General features: G+C 44.5%; 1 protein-coding gene across 2 annotated transcripts; it reads right to left on the bottom strand.

Annotated features, from left to right (window-relative positions):
* Positions 1-4,299: 4,299 nt before the first annotated feature.
* rnf222.S (ring finger protein 222 S homeolog) lies at positions 4,300-11,531 on the bottom strand. Of its 2 annotated transcripts, none has more exons than XM_018238589.2 (2): positions 11,379-11,531; positions 4,300-5,486 (listed from the first exon to the last, which is right to left on the bottom strand). In XM_018238589.2, exon 2 carries the CDS (start codon positions 5,461-5,463, stop codon positions 4,831-4,833), a length of 633 nt encoding a protein of 210 aa, XP_018094078.1. In that variant the 5' UTR covers positions 5,464-5,486; positions 11,379-11,531; the 3' UTR covers positions 4,300-4,830. The 2 variants fall into 2 exon arrangements, with proteins under 2 accessions (XP_018094078.1, XP_018094079.1); XM_018238590.2 differs by lacking the exon at positions 11,379-11,531 and adding an exon at positions 7,762-10,155.
* Between the last annotated feature and the right edge of the window lie 5,689 nt (positions 11,532-17,220).

Genomic DNA, 17,220 nt, shown 5'->3' with positions numbered 1-17,220 from the left:
CCAGGGAGTAATATCCGACCTGACTTATTATAACCCCTGAGTCAGGAGGTGTATTGCTGTGTATTATATGATCTCCATCGTAGGAAAGTGACACTGTCCATAGACGCCCCATGTGCCTGCTAGTCAGTTCCCCGGGCAACCCAGCCAGCCACTTCGGCCCCCACCGCAGCAGAGTGTAACCGCACGCAACCGAGGACGCACGTGCGCAAAGCACTTTGACTTCAGAGAGCGCACCCACTTGAGGACTAGGGGTAGACTGTATATGAGGTACGTTACGTCACATACTCTTCTGCTTACCCCTAGTTCCAGGCCAGCCCTGCTGCTAGTAGCCACCCTTCTCTCTGAAACACATGCCACTTGGCTTGGGATCATCAGATTAATTGACACACTGAATAGTTTTTCCAGTCATTTAAAGGGCTGGGTAGGTAATTTGCAGAACAAGGGCCTCTGTCAGCTAAATAAGGGAATCCTTTTGGTCAGCATACAATCCCTGCCAGTTGTGATTAAGTGCACAGCCTTTCCAGGGAGAAGGGAACAGTGTAATTTGTCATTAATAACCCATAGGGGTTATTCTCATCAGGAGAGATTTCTCTTGTGTGTCTAACACGGATATTTAATGAAGTCCCAAGGAACATGGCAGCACACATCTTTCCATTTCAAGTAATAATGCTGTCCTTAAAATAGTTTATTAGCCAGCCTCCTTGTTCAACTGCAACTCCCAGGAAAGTGATAACAGCTGAAAATATGCAGAGAATTACAAGTTGTCCTTCTGCTTCCCAGTCCCTTCAGCGAATCCAAACATGGCAAGTGACAATCAAGTTTTCCACTTGTTGCGTCTGCCCTGTGGCATCCTGTGTATCTGGGTCAGAGAAGGAAATCACCAGTTGACTCAGAACCTCTTTATTTGCCGGGGGGAGGGTATTTTTCTGAAAAATAATATGTAACATACAGACTGTGGTTCCCTGCTGATGGGGAACATTAAACACAAATGATGTATTCTTTGCTGGTGTTTTCCAGCCCAAATCATACAGCAGCTCTGTGCAGTGGAACAAGTCTTCCACAAAAACAAGAAAGCAATCATTTGGGGTGTTAGTAACCCTTTATCCCTGTGAGGTCAGAGGGCCATTAGTGAATCGTGACATGTTAGCATCAGGGGTGAACTGTGATTGGCCAGAAGGCAGGACAACAGACTGGAGGATTCTGGGAGCAAGGCAGGACATGGAAGGAACCAGCAACATGAACAAGCAGCCACCTAAGCAGCGAGATCCTAAGGTGCCCAACTGTGCCATTGAGACAATCTGCACCTGAAACTGCCTATGATGTCCACTGACTTGAGATGTTGATTTAAGGTGGCCATACACGTAGAGATCTGCTGGTTTGGCGAATTCGCCAAACGAGCGGATCTCTCCCCGATATGCCCCCATTGAGGTGGGCAATATCGGGCTAATCTGATCGTGGGCCAGCTTAAGTCATAAATAGGGTTGTCACTTAGCCAGTACTTTACTGGCCCAGGCAGTAAAAACAATCCCTGATACCAATGCTATTAATAGGGAAAAGAATATAGGTAGTCTGGTATTTTTTCCGGAAAAATAACAACCCAAGTCACCATGTTGGATATTGGCAGTATTAAAAGTGAGTGTGAGGACCAATAAAATACAAGTTTTGGGTTTCTACCTGGAGCAGTTGCTTTTGTAATGAGAGAGATGGGTATAAGAGGTTGGGTGGATGGAACTTTGCATTAAGAAACTGTATGAAGTGGACTTGATGCCTAAATATATCTTTGCTCAGGAGGTGGGCCAGTTGGGCTCCTGTAAGTGTTTGTTCCAAGGGCCAATAAATGGATTATAACAAGGGCAAGGAAGGCTAGCTAGGAGAGAAGCATATAAAAAGACTCAAATGGCATTTGCCCCCAGGTATTGTTAAAATCCCCAACAGATATGTAGCTCACCCTTCAGCCAGACAATGGTCAGTGAGCCTGTGCTCACCAGCCTGCCCATGTGACCCTTGTGCAGGGATTCCACTGTTGTGTTAGATACAAAAAATGTAGGACTCATTAAAAATGTAGGACTCATTTACTACACATGGCACAATCCACCATGTTTTTGCATATTGCTCCCATACCTGCATGTAGCTGCAGTGGGACCTCAATAGACCGCTATTGCACAAGAGCCCCAAACTGGCAGGCCCACCAATAATGTGGAGGGTTCTCATGTTTGCCAGAAGGGAAGCACTCTGTGTACACTGGAGTTTGATCTTGCCATGAAAGGGTTACAGCCCCTTACCCCAATATTCTTCTGGAAAAGCTAAAAAATACCCCCAAAATGGGTTATTATTATAGAACTAGCTCAGAGTTTTATTCCTCTCTGGCATCTGTGGCCACTATAGAGCTGGGAAGTATCGTTTAACAATAGCTGAGGGTTAAGGGTATTGTTGACGTAAATACTAGAAAAGTTTATGGCCCTTATGCATGGGGCTGATTTCCGTCTGGCCCAGTGCTCCTGATATTATCGACTGGGAGTAAATTCTGCTACCAAAACACAACACTGGGGTTACAGCTCACAACCACCCTTGGCACTCAAACACTAAAGATCAGTGATCCCTCTAGAGACAGTCTGCTCTGCAGTTTGTTATTGTAAACAAGTCTATTAGTAAAGGTGGCCATACACGGATAGATCCGCTCGTTTGGCGATGTCGCCAAACGAGCGGATCTCCCTCCGATATGCCCACCTTGAGGTGGGCAATATCGGGCTGATCCGATCGTGGGCCCTAGGGCCCAACGATCGGATCCTAGCGTTCGCCAAACGGGCGGTCGGATCGCGGGACCGCATCAACTAACAGATGCGGCCGCGATCCGACGGGATTTTTAATCCCATCCGATCGAGATCTGGCCGACTTTCGGCCAGATCTCGATCGGGGAAGCCCGTCGGGGGCCCCCATACACGGGCCAATAAGCTGCCGACACGGTCTGTCGGCAGCTTTTATCGGCCCGTGTATGGCCACCTTAAGACCAGTGTCGGACTGGGACACCAGGGGCCCACCCAAAAACCTTTGACTAGGGGCCCACCAATTAATCTTAGAAAAGGGGACCACTCTTAGTAGTATTATTATTCCTCTCCTCACTCAAAATTTATTCTCCTAGTCTCTTTACATTCTATAATCTGTTATTCCATCTATTTAGCCACTTTGTTCTAATAGAAATAGGGAATGGCCATTAAATAGGCCACATGTCTAGCAGTATAAGGGCCCACTGACACCTTGGCCCACCGGGACTTTTCCAAGTATCCAGTCCGACACTGAGTAAAACAGAGCCTGAGAATGTGACTGAGATTCAGGGGGTGTGGGAGTGTATTAGCAAGAGAGGGATTATGCGAATGTCAAATTGTGGTTTCCACTATATTGTGAGTTTGAGCCTTGTGCCTGTGAGTCTTTGATTGAATGCCAGTCTGATAGAGTAAGTGTCAGTCTAAGAGGATCTTGTTTTTTGTACGAGAGGTTGGAAAAATCTAATTTCCCTATTTGTTGGTTGAAATGCCCCTTGTGTTGTTCTTGCAGTAGCTGAAATGACAGTGTGAAAAGTCAATGTACATGCACTACTCTAATTTCTCATCTCATTGTATAATCACAAGCATAATGGGTAAAAAACTGTTCGGAAACCCCTGGTGTTTATATTCCTGTTTAATCATGATACCTAATGACCTGGCTGTGGGAGAGAAGATAAGGTAAATTGCAAGCTTTAAGCTGATTTGTAAGCCGAGTCATCAGCTAATTTAATCGTAGTTTTGCAGTTGGGCAATTTAGAGTAGAAAGACATATTTACCCATTTTGGGAGAATGTGTTTAATTATAAATAGATGGTTTTCTGGGGTGAACTTATATTTTGCAGTTTGGCAGAATTTAAGAGATGGATACTTTGTCTATTGATATTGATGTCTAATCTTGAAAATGCAAATCCAGGCAGGTCATGTAACAATTAGATAATCAGGTTGGATAATTCCAGGCTTTTTTTGCCTTTTCTCCCCTCATCCATGTGATAGAATAGCCAATGGCGGAACTACCGGGGGAGCGAGCGGGCCAGCACCCCCTCAGGTCCCCCCCCGGCAGCCCGTGCACCACTGAAAATGCGGCTGTACGGAGGGGGGCTGGGCTCGTCACGCACCAGGTCCCGTCCCCCTCTAGTGACGCTAGTGTGAATAGCCTCCAAAAACTCTAATAATAGTCCAAATGTGACCCCTCCCAGTCCCAGGGCCCGTGCCACAGACAATATATTCCATACCCCAGATAAAACGAGGAACTGAAAATGTACTTTTACAATTTACTTTACTTTCATTTCTTTCAGAACAGAAAGTACCTTCCCCTCCATATTACAAAAATAAAGGTATAAAATAAATGTCTTTACATTTCACAGTTTGGAAAGAGTTAAACAGAACTCATGTTGTGGAGCTGCCATACTGATTCTTGCTGTGTGTATAGTAAGACAAGGTGATGTTGGTAACGCTACAGGTTGGGGAAAATTATAGTTGTTAATTATGACCACATTTTGGCACTTTGCTCCCTTCTGTTTCTGAGCATAGAGATCTGCAGCCACAGTTAATGCTGCCTGCATTTGCCCGTACTGTATTTATGAGGGACAGGAAGGTGGGGGCGAGGGTAGGTAGGAGTCCCCTCTCCCAACCCCTAGTTTGCATAAAGGTGGATAACAGGGCCCTATATTTATATTTCCCGCCTGCCAGGAGGGCAGTGGCTTCGCTGACACTTTGTTCTGTGCAGCGCACTGGATCATACATGTGGCACAAGGTGCAGGGCACAGCCAGATCTGGGAAAGAACATTCCATCAGACCTTTTTGGACAACAAAATCCATGGCAAGACGGCTGCTAAAACAGCCACTAGGAATATCAATAGGAGAATGACAATAAGTACTGGAGAGTGGCAGATATTGTCACTGGGGTGCAACGTTGTCGACTGAGCAGGGGCCACCGCCTCACATGCCAGAGGCTGTCCTTGGTCGCTGATGATAAAAACCTGAGATCCAAAAGAGTCACCGAGGCCTTCTAGGCTAATGGCAGTGTGACATGTGCATGCTGGGAGTTCAGGTTCCTCTGCTGTTTCTTCGGTTTCAGAGATGGGGATCACCACCGTGTTGGGGGTCCTGGTGCTCTTACAGTGTCTCTGGCAGGAGGGGGAGATTGGCACTTCCAAAATCTGATGGAGCTCCCCTGATTTAGGAGGTAAAATGATTCCCCTCTTGCTGAGGAAGGTCACGTAGCGGCACAGGGGGCAGATGATGTTCTTCTTGACAGAACCTTCCTGCTTGGCCGTTAGTAAATATTTCACTAGGCAGTCGTGGCAGAATGAATGGCTGCAGCTCAGCCTCCTCTCTGAAGTGTTGGGGACCTGAAACTGCTCATAGCACACAGGGCACTCGTTAGGCAGGGGGGTCTCCTTGCCACCTTCCTCGCTAGACATTGCAGAGGCTTGTCCTTTGGTGTCTGAAACACAAAGCCAAACAGTGACCAAATTTGCATGGGAGTAACAACAGGTACAGATGGTACTTTCTGTGCAGGTGGGAGAGGGGTGGAAATACACAGTTACTTCCTCCCAGTGCAGTAGGTACAGTGGGTTCCCTGGGTATCTGGGGAAGGTACTTTCTGTACAGGTGGGAGAGGGATGTAGATATACAGTCACTTCCTCCCAGTGCAGTAGGTACAGTGGGTTCCCTGGGTATCTGGGGAAGGTAATTTCTGTGCAGGTGGGAGAGGGGTGGGAGATACACAGTCACTTCCTCCTCCCAGTGCAGTAGGTACAGAGTGGGTTCCCTGGGTATCTGGGGAAGGTAATTTCTGTGCAGGTGGGAGATACACAGTCACTTCCTACCAGAGCAGTAGGTACAGAGTGGGTTCCCTGGGTGCAGGCCCTGACTGGCAATTTGTGAGTTCTGGCAGATGCTAGAGGGGCTGCTGTAAGGTCCCATAGACAGTCCCCATCTAGTGGGCTGGTGGAGGACTATTTGGGCCTCTGTGACTTGGAATGCCAGGGTCTATTTTGATTCCCAGTCAAGACCTGCCTGGGTATATGGGGAAGGTACTTTCTGTGCAGGTGGGAGAGGGTGGGGGATACACAGTCACTTCCTCCCAGTGCAGTAGGTACAGTGGGTTTCCTGGGTATCTGGGGAAGATACTTTACATGCAGGTGGGAGAGGGTAGTTCAGTCGATAAGAATGTTGCAGACACTATATTTAGTTAGAGCTGCACATCATGTTGTCCTGAGCAGTATTGGAGTTGTTGTGGCACTACAATATCAGTGAAAGGAATGCAGAATATCTTCATTTTATGCCACATATTTTTTTACACTGAATAAACAGAGTCAGATATACAAATAATCTCCTTTCCAGTACAGCCTGTTCGGCACAGAACATAAGATGTGTGCTGGGCACTTTGTGACCTAGAAGACCAGTAGGCAGCTGGCATGGTGGCCCTAGGTGAATCTTACTCTGCCTGGACAACACTTTCCCTTTACCAGGCTATACTGATAGATGGAAAATACAATATACTGTAAGCCTGTTCTCAGCCTTGATCTCATGCCTTCTGATTTAGAGCAAGTTCAGGGACAGAGAATCATGATACTGACACATTTACTATTCTTTTCAGCTAACCAATTAGCTTTAAGGGTTAATTTATCTTAGAGCCAGGTCACTAATGAGAGGGGAGGAGTAAAATTACCCCATATGCATCAATTTATGTCTACAGAGTATAAGTGATATTTGTATAGAACATGCTGCTACATTGTGCCTGGGATGGAAGCTTCCAGATGGCATCAATGAAACCCTAATGCAATTTAAAGGGCCATTACACACAAATATACATACATCTGTCTGTGTGTGTATATAATTATATATATAGATAGATAGATAGATAGATAGATAGATAGATAGATAGATAGATAGATAGATAGGATATATATTGAAGAAAGGATCAGCACACACTGTATGTCAGGTGAAAAATCTTGTCATTTATTGTGAAAATATCAGCATAATCCGACGTTTCGGTCCCACCTGGGGACCTTTTTCAAGGATATGGTGTGTCTTTAGTGAGTTCCTTAAATACCCACCCCCCAACAAAGTGTTTAGGCGCCAAATGACGTCATCAGTCCAATCAGAAGTGTTACTTTAAAAGTTTTTTTCTTTTTGTTTCCTTTTGCCTTTGAAATCGTGACGATTTCAAAGGCAAAAGGAAACAAAAGAAAAAAACTTTTAAAGTAACACTTCTGATTGGACTGATGACGTCATTTGGCGCCTAAACACTTTGTTGGGGGGTGGGTATTTAAGGAACTCACTAAAGACACACCATATCCTTGAAAAAGGTCCCCAGGTGGGACCGAAACGTCGGATTATGCTGATATTTTCACAATAAATAACAAGATTTTTCACCTGACATACAGTGTGTGCTGATCCTTTCTTCAATATATATACTTCAATTGATCTTGCACCACTGGAATTACCTTCGTCTGGAGTGCTGGTACTGTGGGTAAATATATATATATATATATCTGCAGCCTTTCAATTGATATTTCTGTTGGGCTGTATTTTAACATCAGATAGAAGGTTGGAAACCCCCTTAAATACCCCACCCCATTATATCAGCGTGCCAGCCTTGCCTACGAATTTGCAACTCCAGCCCTGCATTATAATATCTTTTTACAACAGACAAAATTATTGGGCATGCTTGCCCTTTAAGCAGAATGTGTGCCCCCCTGCACCACACTTACTTGCTAAGAGGATCCCTTGGTTCTCTCCGGCTGTGTCATGGTCAGGAAGCCAAGCAATAGTGAGAGACAGCAGGGTGGAATAAGCTATATAACAATGGCATTCTCATTATTCATCCTACATTGCCATGCCAGGACCTGGGTGAATCAGTCAAGCTCTGAATGTTGTCCAACCCGTTTTCCTTTTTGGCAAACAAGCAGGAGGAATCCAACCTATATACATTTACAATGTATAGTTTGTCATCTGGTGAAGCCTATTGCCGTATGCACTGGGGCAGTGGGAGGGATCAACAAACCTTTAAATGATGTCATTATATGATAGGTATCACATTTAATCAGATTATAATTATGGGGAGACGCCACCCCTTATTCACCAATAAACATGTTTATAGAAAAGGGGAAGCTGGTGGGCCACAGTTTGTAGAAAAATTGACGTGAAACCTAATTCCCCACATACAAACACACTCTTCTTTCATTTAGATCCTTCTATAATTTCATATATATTAAGATTCTGGTCTGGCAGGTTCTGGATGGATTCCTCTATATATTTATAGCACAGAATGTCTGTATATATTTTATATAACAATATGCATATCTCTGTATGTGTGTGTGCGTGTGTGTATATCTATATATATCACGTTAAAACTATTAGAAAAAAATTGCCATTCTGTTCACGTCAGAATTCTTTGTTGTAAAGATAGCTAGAATCTCTGCCATAAAGCAGTGTACGACTGCTGTCATTACAGAAATTTCATTATACTGTTTATTATATAGTTGTGGCAGTTCCAATGAGTTGCAGTACTGTAGAAAAATGTGTAGCTCAGGTTGGCAGGGGACACAAGGTCACAGGCCTTAGGTGATATTATAACACAAGATTTAAGTATTTGCTTTGGGTCTGTTGGACTATGGCAGGTAAAGTAATCCCATTTAATGGCACTATGGGAAATGTCATGGTGTAAGAAATGGGCATCTTGGCTTTGACAGTAGGTATTAATGTGAAAGCAGTTGTCCAGGAAACCTCAATTATCTGAACAAAGAGTTGCCTGTGATTAGTAAGTCCTATGTCTGCTGTGGGGACCATATATCTAATTACTGTACTATACCCATTTAACAGGATTTGGGCAAGTTTAACTCCTCCATCTTATCATTTGTTAGGTCAGCTGTAGGGCAGATGCTTAAAACCAGGATAAAAAAGTACACTGGGGAGTGCTGGGGAGAGAGCCTGGAGAAGAGAGCAGTCTGGGAGAAGAGGGGCCTGTGACAAGACAGAATGTAAGGACTGCAGACCAGAGGGAAGCCATCAGTGGTGTAACTAGATATTAGATATCTAGATATTGGGGCCTAGATATTACTGGGCCCCACAGCAAATTATTTTTAAGGCCCCCAAAAAGTTTAGAGGTTGACTAGTTTTACGCATATTTATTGAAACTGTATATAAATTAGGGCTTCATGGGGCCCCTATACCTCCTGGGCCCCACGAGGGTCTGCTTCCTCTGTAATTATGCCCCTGGAAGCCATGCCCCTGCCCTTTTGATAACACTTATATAGATGTATCATGTTTGTAACTGTAAATATTGTTTTAATCTAATTGTAGTTGTTTAATTGTCATACCAGTCCCTTGATTTACTATTCAATATATAATCATTTCACTATCCAATTATGCTGTGAATTCATTGTCTGCTTGCTCAAAATAACCAAAACCCTAGTTGGTTAGGGGTGAGGTAATATATTATTATTATTATTATTATTATTATTATTATTATTTTACAATGGTAGCTCCAACTAACATGCTAGCAGGGGATGTAATCTGTTCATCATAATTGTTACAGTGTTCTCGGGGGCACAAGAGCCAACACCTTAGAATTCCATGAATTCCCCAGCTGGAAAGTTTCTGTCCTTTTATATGTAAATGATCTCCTGATGATCCTGCTGATTATCAGAGGAAAATCCAGCTCTATAAAAGCCACTGATACTCCCAGACCCCCCCTTCCTGCCAGAAGCTCAGCACCCAACAAATAGCAAAAGTCACAATGTACAAGATCTTTAGTTCCTGTTGTATATAGCAAGAGATTTCTAGCTCATTCATTGGCCTATTGGGATTTCAGTTATATTACATGGAGTTGTATCATTTCGGTTTTTGTGACAAACAGACCTTAACCTAATTAATTATCGAATTATTCTGAGGCTTCTAGTACCAACCAGCCTGTCCTGATGCAAACATAGATAAAGGCAAATAATAGTCTACATATGACTAATGGGTTTCTTGCAGCTGAATTCACGATATCACAGGAACAGTAACATCAAAAAATGAAAGTGTTTTATAGTAATGAAAATATCATGTAGTGTTGCCCTGAACTAGTAAAACTGATCTGTTTGCTTTAGAAACACTACTATAATTAATAAAACAAGCTGCTGTGTAGCAATGGTGGATATTAAAAAAAAGTCTATATGGCACAGGTTAAATAGTGGATAACAGATAACACCATTATGTTCTACAGAGCTTATCTGCTGTGTAACTTGAACCTTTGCTCCTTTGAATGGCTGCTCCCATTGCTACACAGCAGCAAACACATCATTTTTACTAGTGCACTGCGTTATATTTTTCTTACTTTAAAACAATTTAATTTTTTTTAAGCTACACTGCGGCTTGTTTATATTAATTATAGTAGTGTTTCTGAAGCAACCAGGAGATGAGTTTTACCAGTGCAGGGCAACAGTACATGATATTTTCATTAGTTTAAAACACTTATATTTTTTGGTGTTACTGTTGCTTTAAAGACAAGACAAACACTTGCTTCCCTGAAGAAATGTGCCTCTCTTCCTGAGGGTCGGTGGTTGGGGGCAGTAAGATAATGGTCAGTTTAGCAGACAACTGGCAAACGTTCACTCTTCAAGGTCTGTCAACAGCAGAGAGTGGGTTTCTCTGTAGGGAATGTTACAGTTGCTAATTCCTTTGGAATTCAGCGAACAGTAAAATCCTGAAAAACTGGCCTGTTATTATCCTAAATCTAAATGCCATAAACCTGCCTCAGGGGGTGGGGGGCAGGGTGTCTATAGTCTGTCTGTTAATGGCCAACTAGTACAGATTTCCATTTCATTCAAAACATTCAGAAAATATTGTTACTTTTTTCAATTCTTAATTTAAAAAAAATAAAATAAAACATGTTGTACAAATGTAGGTCTTGTGCCAATAGCCCCTTAGTCTTCCTTTTTTATTCTGGGGCCTTTGTCTGTTAATTTATTGTGACCTCCCCATTCTCATATTATTGAAATTAGCCAAGCATTTCATATCAAAGCGCTTCATGTGTTTTGTTGATTTTCAGTTTCCAGAACCTTTGGGATGGCAGGGTGTCCTCCCTCTTTTAAATTAATCACTTGGTTACAGAGCTTGCACTCTACATACCAAAAAGAAAGACACATATTACATACTGCACAGGCTCAGTAATGCTGACAGTTTTACATGGATATATATACTATGCCCAGAATCCAGGTTATATAAATAAATAAATATATATATATATATATATATATATATATATATATATATATATATATATATATATATATATATATATATATAGAGATTTATGCACCCATGCTGTCCCTGACCAATGACTTACCTTTAGTCCTGCAGAGCTGACTTGTTCCTGGTGGGACTTATTGTGCTGAGATATTTATGGTTTTCCCAAAAGGCCCGCCCCTGTTCCACGTGCATTCAGGGTGTGATCTTACCTGCCTCCCTGGCCTCCCAAAACATGTCTTAGATTTCTCCCACCACCCAGACAGGTATAGATGTTCTAATATGCTGGTAGGGTTTCTGTTCTGAAGAAAATGTTTTTACTCAGTATGTTGTAAGGGAAACTAAAGCTGACCATAGACGCAAAGATCTGATAGTACGAATTGAGGATTCGTACGATTTTTGAACCGTGTGTGGAGAGTCCCGACATTTTTCGTCCGGCGGAGATCGGTCGTTTAGTCGATCGGACAGGTTAAAAGATTTCTGTCGGCTGCCGATAAGAGAGAGAGAGACTTTTGTTTAGAGGAATCATATGACAGGTTAATTTACTTTTCAAAAATGAGCTGAAATGTTGTTAAAGCTTGCTGTGATTATCATTTTAGTAAGCCAATAAAGGTATCACTTTTACACCACTTTCATTAATGCTTCATATTAACGATCACCCTGTAAAAATTTCAAATGGCTAACATGGTAGCAAAATCTTTAATTGCAACTTTCTCTAAACCCTGAGTTCTATTAACAATGTTACAAAGTCTTTAGCACCCTCATTTGCATGATAACACCCATTCCACATGCCCCCAGGATAAGGCTTTCACTTCTTTCTAGAAAGAAATACAGACTTTCCTCTAGTTATTTCCTTTTTCCTATTAATAATATTGGCACCAGGTCTCATTTGTATTCTTCAAGCTGGTAAAAGAATTAGGGATGCACCAGGATTCGGCCTTTTTCAGCAGGATTCGGATTCGGCCAAATCCTTTTGCCCAGCCTGACCGGAATCGGAATTTGCATATGCAAATTATGGATGGGGAGGGAAATCACGTGACTTTTTGTCACAAAACAAGGAACGAAAAAATGTTTTCCCCTTCCCGGGAAAACATGAAGGTCGTTTACATGTGGAACACTGGGATCTGGGCAGGTGGCAGATTTTGCTTGTTGTTAAATCTATGCACATCTCTGTGCTCCAGATGTGGGTATGATGGATGCACGTGTGCACAATTGCTAGGGGTAGGGGGACGGTGAGAGATGCCAGCCTCTGGGTACCCCTCACTAGAAATCCGGCATTGCTGACACCACCGCTAGGTCCAGCTGAGAGGGTTGAAAATGTACCTTGTTCTTCTCAGGAGTAGCTGGCTCTGGCCCTCTAACATGAATCTTAGTTGTGCAGCCAAAGTGGCCTCTAGTGTTCTCAAAGCAAAAAAGCAGCTTTATGGTTAGGAGAAAGCAGGAAACAACATTGACTTTTACTTATGGTACATGGCCATGTTGCCACTAGATGGCAGGGCTGTGTAAATAAATGTCATATCTCAGAGTTCTAGATCAATAGAAAGAGTTGCTTCAGACCCACCTGTTAAGGGGTTATGCTGTCACCTAGTGGCAGACCGTATATTAGCACAGGATGTGTTTTGTATTCCTAGCACAGGAAGTGATAAAGCTGTGACAGCCTTGTTATGTATTGTGAGACTGCAGCATGATTAAACAGCAGCTCTGAGTGGACCTGCACAGTCTCTGCATTATTGAACAGAACCACTGCAAACATGGTGTCAGAAGCTTGAACTACAGCACACCATCCACGCATCCAGCTGGAAAAGAAACTCTCAGCATACTAAGCATTGGTATTTAAGCAACCATGTACGCAAACATGATACCTCCACCAGCCGAGATGAAGATGTCCGGCGACTTGGCTACCAACTGGGAAACATTCAAAGCTGAATTTCAAGACTTTATGTTAGCTTCCGGACTGGACGAGAAATCGGAAGAGGTACAGGCAGCCACTCTGAGGCGTCTAATGGGTGGTGAGTGCAGACACATCTATCGCCATAATCTGCATCTGACAGAGGAACAGCAAAAGAGCGCCACTGCCATCTTGGACGCCCTTGAAGCACATTTCAAGCCGACAAAGAATGTAATCTTCGAGCGCTTTGTCTTCGGATCATGCAAGCAAGAGCAGGGTGAGACGATTGACTGTTTTGTAACCAGACTGAGGGAGAAAGCAGCAACATGTGATTATGGACAGTTAAAAGATGAACTTATCAGAGACAGGCTGGTGCTAGGTATTACTGATGAAAGCACGCGCCGTCGCTTGCTAAGAGAAAGGGAACTCACGTTGGCGTCTGCCATTGATATTTGCCGAGCTGCGCAGCAAACAGACTTGCGAATGAAAGTGCTGACACAGGCCAGAGCAGATGACAGTATTAATGCTACAGCTGCCCAAAAGCCAGCACTTCTAAGCACCATAAAGCCCAGCATAGCACGATATCCTAACTACTCCAGAAGCCCTGAAAAGTGTAAGTATTGTGGCAGCACACACAACCGGGGGAGAGCGCAATGCCCAGCTTTTGGCAAGACTTGCCGACTTTGCGGCACCCTCAACCACTTTGCAGCAGTGTGCCTTAAAGCAAAACATGACCAGCGTCAGCTACATACAGTTGACGATCAAGCGGAGCTTGAATGGGAGGTGGACAAGGAGGACAATGGACATATATACACCGCCAGTACTATGGGCCCACCCAGCTCCCGAGGAAAAAAGTGGTTTGTCAACCTTCAGCTCCATGGCATCCGACAACGTTGCCAGCTTGACTCAGGAGCAACATGCAACGTCATGAGCCTTCATGATAAACACAAGATAGCACCCAAGGTAAAACTAGTACCTAGCCAGACCAGACTCAAGCTGTATTCGGGGGAGGTGATGAAGTCATTGGGCCTTTTTCGTACGGAATGCTTCATAAAGGGTCTACGCCACAGACTGGAATTTGAAATAGTCCAAGCAAGCCAGAACCCGCTCCTATCGGGCTCAACATGTGAACGTTTGGGTCTAATGCGCATTACTATTCCAGACGAACTCCACAATCTGGAAAGCCATACCACAGGGGTGCTAACTGAGCACCAGCTTACCAGCACATACCATGATGTGTACAATAGTCCGATAGAGTCTCTACCGGGGGAAGTGCACTTTGACCTAGATCGAACTGTCACACCAGTACAATGCTCGCCACGCAATGTTCCAGTCGCACTGAGGGAAGCTGTAAAAGCCCAGCTGGACAAACACATACAGGATGGGAACCTAGCCCCAGTGACTGAACCCACAGACTGGATAAGCAACATGGTTATAGTCAAAAAAGCTGACAAAATCAGAATCTGCATTGACCCAAGGGCATTGAACAAAGCGCTGAAAAGGTCCCACTATATAATGCCAACACTTGAAGATGTCCTCTATAAACTGCCCAAAGCCCGTATTTTCTCATTGGTGGATGCCCGGGATGCATTCCTACAAATCAAATTGGACACTGAGAGCAGCTTTCTTACTACCTTCTGGACACCCTGGGGGCGAATGCGCTGGCTCAAACTACCCTTTGGTGTGTCTGTAGCCCCAGAGGTGTATCAAAGAAAACAACATGAACTACTAGCCGGCTTGCGAGGTGTGGAGCCAATTGCAGATGATATACTAATAGTGGGTTGTGGAGACTCACTAGAAGAGGCCACTCGCGACCACGATGCCAACATGATTGCCCTTATGAACCGCTGCAGAGAAGTGAAACTGAGACTGAGCATCAAGAAGCTACAGTTTAAACTTAATGAGGTCCGCTTCCACGGTCATATACTATCAGCAGAGGGGTTAAAGCCAGATCCTGAGAAGGTGAGGGCATTAAAGACATGCCTGCTCCAACCGATTCAAAGGGAGTGCAAAGGTTCATAGGATTCGTCACCTACCTGTCAAAATTCATGCCCCGCCTCTCAGCAGTGTGCGAGCCCTTGCGCAGGCTCGTGGATAAAGAAATGCCATGGCACTGGCTGCCAAAGCACCAGGAAGCAGTTGATGAGGTCAAGCGACTAATTACCACAGCACCGGTACTAAGATACTATGACATTAGCAAGCCCATTACAGTTCAAAGTGACTCCAGTCAGAATGGCCTCGGATGCTGCCTATTGCAAGATGGACAACCTGTAGCATTTGCTTCCAGAGCCCTCACGGCAACTGAGCAGAATTACGCTCAGATCGAGAAAGAATGCCTAAGCATTGTGTTTGCCTGCCACCGTTTCCACAGTTATTTGTACGGTCGGGGAAACATCACGGTTGAAACAGACCACAAACCGCTAGTCGCGATATTCAACAAACCTTTGCTTAGTGCCCCAAAACGACTTCAAAGCATGCTACTCTCGCTCCAAAACTATGCTCTGGAGGTGACCTATAAACCGGGCCCATATATGTATGTCAGTGATACACTGAGCAGAGCCACAGCACGCTGGCACGAAGCGGACGCACCTCATGCCCAGCATTCAGTCTGCAGCATGTACCGTGAAGAGCTCGTCATAGAGGGCATAAACCAGGCCGACTATTTAAATGTCACGCATCAGCGTCTGTCGCAGATCAGGGAGTCCTCTGAGCAAGATGAACACCTCAAGATCCTCAAATCAGTTGTGCTCAACGGATGGCCTGATTCAAGGGCAGAGACACCTGTGGCTATTAGAGAGTATTGGAACTACCGGGATGAAATCAGTTTACAGGATGGGGTGTTCTTCAAGGGCCAATGCATTATCATTCCAAAGCAACTACGTGCAGAGATGCTACGTCGCATTCATTGGAGCCATATAGGTGGTGAGGCATGCTTCAGGCAGGCTAGAGAAACACTGTTTTGGCCGAATATGCATGGGGAGATCAAAGACTATGTAGAACAGTGCACTGTGTGTAACGAATATGCACACGAACAACAAAAAGAGACTATGATGTCACATCCCCTCCCTACACGGCCATGGCAGATTCTGAGTATGGACATATTCAACTACGCTGGCAAGGATTTTCTGCTTATCGTCGATCACTATTCAGATTTTTGGGAAATAGAACTGCTGCCTGACCTGTCGGCGGACACCACCATTAAGAGATGCAAGGCTCAACTTGCCAGGTATGGCCAACCCGACCGAGTCGTCACGGACAATGGTCCACAATTTGCTTGTGCTCTGTTCACCAAGTTCTCTCAGGAATGGGGTTTTGAGCATGTTACTTCATCACCAATGTACCCTAAAGCTAACGGTAAAGCAGAATCGGCAGTGAAAATTGTTAAAGGCCTGTGCAGGCGAGCAAAACGTGCAGGAGACGACCCATGGAAATCAATCTTGCTGTGGAGAAATACGCCAACAATTGGCATGGACACTAGCCCCGCGCAACGCCTAATGGCCCGCAGGCTGAAAACTCCCCTCCCAGTGACTGACACACTACTGGAACCTTGCGTTGCATCAGAAGTTCCTGGCAAGCTGCATTTCAAACGGCAAGTGGCAAAACATGCATATGATAAAACGGCCAGGGACCTTCCGGCACTAAATGTGGGGCAAAATATAAGAATGAAGCCTCTTCCAGGTGACAGGACTGGCATATGGAGACTAGGAACTTGCCTCCAACAAACAGACCCTCGCTCCTATCTGGTTGAGGTGGAGGGTACACTGTACAGGCGCAATCGAGTGGACCTCAGGCCAGCAGAGCGAGTGGACCTCAGGCCAGCAGAGCCCAGTCCTAGCAAGCCTGCAGTAACAGTAACAGAATCCAGTGAAACGCCGAGACTAGAAGTGGAGGCCACAGTGGAGAGCCAGTCTGAGCACTTGCCTGCAACGGACTGCACATCGGCCTCACAGCCTGAGAGTGAGTCTGAGATCCCGCGTTACTCACGCAGTGGCAGGCGAATTCAGCCACCAAAAAGACTTAACCTTTAAATAGTTTTAAAACAGTCATGTTTGGT

This window comes from Xenopus laevis, chromosome 9_10S (assembly GCF_017654675.1).
Source record: "Xenopus laevis strain J_2021 chromosome 9_10S, Xenopus_laevis_v10.1, whole genome shotgun sequence".
Classification (NCBI taxonomy): Eukaryota; Metazoa; Chordata; class Amphibia; order Anura; family Pipidae; genus Xenopus; species Xenopus laevis.
Note: the sequence above shows the minus strand (reverse complement) of the source record. Positions and strands in the feature narration are given on the sequence as shown.